We start from the raw sequence: 4,433 nt of genomic DNA on the forward strand, positions 1-4,433 counted from the left end.
TCTTTGCAACATCTATCATAATCTTTCCTTTTCATGGTAAATCTCAATATTTATTTACTGTAATCTTTCTTCATTTTATATTAAAGGCTACAGGATAATTGGGCTCAGGAAATACTTAGTGTTTTGAACTTACATTCTAAATGTGTTATCAATAGGCAAATGGAGGGGGGATGGGAGGGAGGCTCAAGAGGGAGGGGATATATGTATGCTTATGGTTGTTGTATGGCAGAAACCAACACAACATTGTAAAGCAACTGTACTCCAATTAAAAATCTAAAAATATTTTTTTAAATAGATGAATGGATAAAGAGGATGTGGTATGTACATAAAATGGAATATTACTCAGCAACAACAAAAAAAGTGAAATCTTGCCATTTGCAACAATACAGATGAATCAGGACAGTATTATGCTAAGTGAAATAAGTCAGACAGAGAAAGACAAATACTGTATAATCTGACTAGTATGTGAAATCTAAAAACAAAACAAACAAAACAGAAACAGAGCAAACTAGTGGTTGCCAGAGGGAAGGGGTTGGGGGTTGGGCAAACTAGGTGAAGGGGGTTAAGAAATACAAACTTCTATTTATAAAATAGGTCATGGGGATACAATACACAGCATAAGAGATACAGTCAATAGCACTAATAATTTTGTAGAGTGAGAGAACTTACTGAACTTCTCACGGTGATAATTTTGCAGTGTATTTGGTTGTCGGATCACTATTTGTACACCTAAAACTAACATAATATTATACATGACCTATAGTTCAATTTTAAGAGTATGCATGTAAATGGAATCTAGAAAGATGGTACTGATGAATCCATTTGCAGGGCAGCAGTGGAGACACAGACCCAGAGAACAGGCTTGTGAACACAGTGGAGGAAGGAGAGGATGGGAAACATTGAGAGAGGAGCGTGGAAACATATGCATTACCATATGCAAAACAGATAGCCAGTGGGGATTTTCCGTGGGCTGCAGGGAGTTCAACCCACTGCTCTGTGACTATCCAGGGGGTGGGATGGGGTAGGAGATGGGAGGGACCTTCCAGAGGGAGAGGACATGACTGATTCGTGTTGATGTAGGGCAGAAACCAGTACAGTATTGTAAAGCAATTACCCTCCAATTGAAAGTAATTTTTTAAAAAAATACATTAATGGACTTCCCTGGCAGTCCAGTGGTTAAGACTTTGCTTTCCAATGCAGGGGCTCAGATTCAATCCCTGGTTGGGAAGCTAAGATCCCACATGCCTCATGGCCTAAAAAAGCAAAACATAAAACAGAAGCAGTATTGTAACAAATTCAATAAAGACTTTAGAGATTGTCCACATCAAACAAATAAATAAAGTATATTAAAACAAGAAACCAGTTTTCACCAACAAATCTTTTAATGCTTCTTAAACACTCTGAAAAAAATGGCCCCCCAAATACATAGAATTATCATACTGAAATCACTGGAAAATACATAATACATTAATTGAGAAGAAATATTTCACCGAAAACATTTTTTAACTCATGAAAAGTATTTAACTTAATTTTTAAAATGAAGAAATTTTTAAAAGAACAAAAGAACATCAAGGAAAGTAGGAAGGAATTAAGAGAAAAGCAAATATTATTTCTTTAGGAAATATTTAGTTTTAAGTCTATTTTTAAAAATCAAGCACTTATTTCAGTTATCTAACCAAGGACAAAATAAAGTTTGAATGTCTAATGAACATGAAGCAGACTAATGGTTTATGTTCAATATTTACACTTTGGATTTTTTTGTTTCAGTTACTCTTGCTTACAACTGTTTTCAAGGCTGGGCTTAAGAGCAAAGATGGAACTTCTTTTTAAGTTTCCAAATGAAACACTCCATATTTCATTTTTTAAGGAGATATGCATAGTTTTCCATCTTTATACAAACACACACACACATACACACACACACTTATGGAAGGTAACAGGTCACTGCTTACCAGTCAAATAGCACAATAGTTTGGCATCAGAACATCATGGGTTCAAGCCCCAGCTGTGCCACTTTCTGGAAGTGTGACCACTGATGACTTATTTTCCCTTTTTGAGTCTTTTTTCTTACACATAACACATGATAGTCACAACATCTCAAAAGCTGTCATGAGGACAAAATAACATTTACTCAGTAGATCAATTGGTCAAAAACGTTCATTATTACTAGTATAATTATCAATTCAATGACAAGGAAATCTCAAGTTTACAGAATAGGGTCTTCCATTCATGCATGTGTGTTAGTCACTCAGTCATGTCAGACTCTTTGTGATCCCACAAACTGTAGCCTGCCAGGCTTCTCTGTCTGTGGAAGTCTGCAGGCAAGAACACTGGAGTGTGTAACCATTCTCTTCTCCAGGGGGTCTTCCCGACCCAGGGATGGAACCTGAGTCTCCTGCATTGCAGGCAATTTCTTTACCATCTGAGCCACCAGGGAAGTCCCCCTTCCCTGTAAATAATGCTAAAAATAGGACAAGAATGTACTAAACGTTTATTTCTTTTTAATACAGGACTGCTACTATGGCTTTCCACAAGTCCATGGGAGAAAACATGAATGCAACTCCTCAAGGGATGGGAAGAAGCTGGGCAGACACTTAGCCTTGGATCTAAGGCCTTCGCAGCTGCACCATAAGTTGGTATTTCAGTGAGAAGGGCGGAATGGACGACCACGAAGATCACACCCGCAGCTCCCTCTGTGATTATCACATTGCCCTGTGCCCAGCTCTGCGGAGAACTTTGACCAAAGCCATCCACACTTCCCGGTTCCTCAGGCTGTATATGAGGGGGTTGAGTGTGGGGGTGATAAGGCTGTAGAACAGGGAGACCATGTTGTCCTGGTGTGGGCTGTGGTAGGCACCCGGGACCATGTACATGAACACGGCTGCACCATAGAAGAATCCCACTGCTGTGATGTGTGAGGAGCAGGTGGTGAAGGCCTTGTGGCGGGCCTCCTCTGAGCGCATACGTAGAACAGCCCCCAACACATGGCCATAGGAGGTGGCAATGAGGGAAAGGGGAAGCACCAGGATCAGCACTCCCGATGTGGACAGCGCCAGTTCATAGGCGGACGTGTCCGCACAGGAGAGCTTCAGCAGCGCGGGCACCTCGCAAAAGAAGTGGTCCACGGTGTGTGAGGCACAGTAGGGGAAGTGCAGAGTGATGGAGGTCTGGATGCAGGCATTGAGCACACCCGCCAGCCAGGAGGAGATCACCATGAGCAGGCACACCTGGCGCCTCATAAGCAGAGAATACTGCAGCGGGTGGCACACAGCCACATAACGGTCATAGGACATGAGGGCCAACAGGATGCCCTCAGCCACACCCATCAGCGTGAGGAAGAATATCTGAGCTACACAACCCCCAAAGGAAATGGAACCTTCTCCCTGCAGAAAGTCTGAGGCCATCTTGGGGATGGTGACCAGGGGGAAGCCAATATCAAACAGGGAGAGCTGACCGAGCAGAAAATACATCGGTGTGTGGAGCCGGGAGTCCACGCAGATCAGGAAAAGCAGAGTGGTGTTGCCCAGAAGCCCTATGATAAACATGACAGCCACCAAGAAGAACAGTAGCTGAGGTGACCCTGAGCGGCTGAAGAGGCCCACCAGAATGAAGTCAGAGGCCACTGACTGATTCACATCTGTCATATTTTACACAACATACCTTTGCTGCAAGAAGAACTGGAGACCCATGGCAAGAAGCCCGAGTGGTGGCTGGTATATATGTCTCATCCCACGTGCCAATGGCTATTGATTGGTAAAGGCTGCCTGGAGTGCCATCTTGAGAAGAGCCAAGAGGTCACAGCTAAGATTAGTAGGTGGAAAAAGCCATGATTGATTAGTGATGTCTGTCACAGACATGGGATGGGAAAACTGTAACTGGCACCTCTGAATAAGATACTAGGCCACACGCTGGTTAAGAGCTACCCACTTACTCTTTTTTTTTTTTATAATAGCAATATTTAGTTTTTCCCCTTTTTTAAACGTTAAGTTTTATTGGAGCATAGTTGCTTTCAGCAGTAAAAGAATCTGCCTGCCTCGCAGAAGACATGTAGAAGACCTGGGTTCAACTCCTGGGTTGGGAAGATTTCCTAGAGAAGGAAGTGGCAACCCTCTCCAGTATTCTAGCCTGGAGCATTCATGGACTGAGGAGCCTGAGGATCCCACGGGTATGGTCCGTGGGATCAAAAAGAGTTGGACAAGACTGAGTGACTAACACACACACACACACAGTTGCTTTACAAAGCTGTGTTCCCATTGACTCTTGCAGTCCCAATTTCATGGTCCAAGTCAGAGACAGGAACACAGCCCCAGCAGAATGTTTCAATACCCCTCATCCCAGTGGTGCTGGGGCCAAAGCAGAAGTGATATTCCAAAAGGACTGGTAAATAGATGGAATCAAATCAACAAACCAAGCAAGAAAACAGAAAGATCTAG

The 4,433-nt window shown here is 42.7% G+C and overlaps 1 protein-coding gene across 1 annotated transcript; it reads right to left on the reverse strand.

The window, feature by feature from the left end:
• Positions 1-2,702: 2,702 nt before the first annotated feature.
• OR2Z1 (olfactory receptor family 2 subfamily Z member 1) lies at positions 2,703-3,644 on the reverse strand. Its single transcript, XM_055430286.2, has one exon. The coding sequence runs from the start codon at positions 3,642-3,644 to the stop codon at positions 2,703-2,705; it is 942 nt and encodes a 313-aa protein (XP_055286261.2).
• Between the last annotated feature and the right edge of the window lie 789 nt (positions 3,645-4,433).

This window comes from Moschus berezovskii, chromosome 8, assembly GCF_049115385.1.
Source record: "Moschus berezovskii isolate FMDL1 chromosome 8, NW_MosBer_1.0, whole genome shotgun sequence".
Taxonomy (NCBI): domain Eukaryota; kingdom Metazoa; phylum Chordata; class Mammalia; order Artiodactyla; family Moschidae; genus Moschus; species Moschus berezovskii.